Raw genomic sequence first — 556 nt, 5'->3', positions numbered from 1 at the left:
GGGGATGGGGATCAGCTCCTGGGAGCGGTTGGGGTTATGGTTCTGGCTCTGCAGAGTCTCCAAGTGGAAGTGGTCATGGCTTCGGATTTGGCTTTGGATCTGGAAGCGGTTCTGACCCGGGTTCAGGTTCAGGCCAGGGGTTCGGTGGCGGCGGCGGTGGAGCTGGTGATAGCAATGGAGCTTACAGGGGAGCTCATGGCTTTGGATTTGGTTTTGGTGGTGGTGGTGTTCCAGGCTCTTGGAGGAGGAGGTTTCCATGGTCTGGAGGCGATGATGGAGATGATTGAACTGAAATCTATTTGTTTTTTGTTTACAGGGGACATGCTAATGAAGGATGGATGATTGTGTAAATTATACTACGGATGACAAAATAACTTCGACCATGTAGTAATGATATCTGTTGCATACTTTATAGAGTTGGTGATTATGTATCTTTATGAAGGTTTAAATCATGTTTACCGTTTACTAAATAGGACTTATGGTTTGATATTGATGTGAAATATTGAAAGCATGCATGGGCAAATGGATGTGCATCTTGTGATTATTGGCATCTTCA

The 556-nt window shown here is 45.3% G+C and overlaps 1 protein-coding gene across 1 annotated transcript; it reads left to right on the top strand.

Annotated features, from left to right (window-relative positions):
• Window positions 1-5: 5 nt before the first annotated feature.
• Window positions 6-544, top strand: LOC114578764 (putative glycine-rich cell wall structural protein 1; the record flags this gene model as incomplete). Its single annotated transcript, XM_028692228.1, has 1 exon — window positions 6-544. A coding segment is annotated over one exon (282 nt), but the record flags the coding sequence as incomplete, so codon positions are not given.
• Between the last annotated feature and the right edge of the window lie 12 nt (window positions 545-556).

Source organism: Dendrobium catenatum, unplaced genomic scaffold (assembly GCF_001605985.2).
Source record: "Dendrobium catenatum unplaced genomic scaffold, ASM160598v2 original_scaffold_145981, whole genome shotgun sequence".
Lineage (NCBI taxonomy): Eukaryota > Viridiplantae > Streptophyta > Magnoliopsida > Asparagales > Orchidaceae > Dendrobium > Dendrobium catenatum.
Note: the sequence above shows the minus strand (reverse complement) of the source record. Positions and strands in the feature narration are given on the sequence as shown.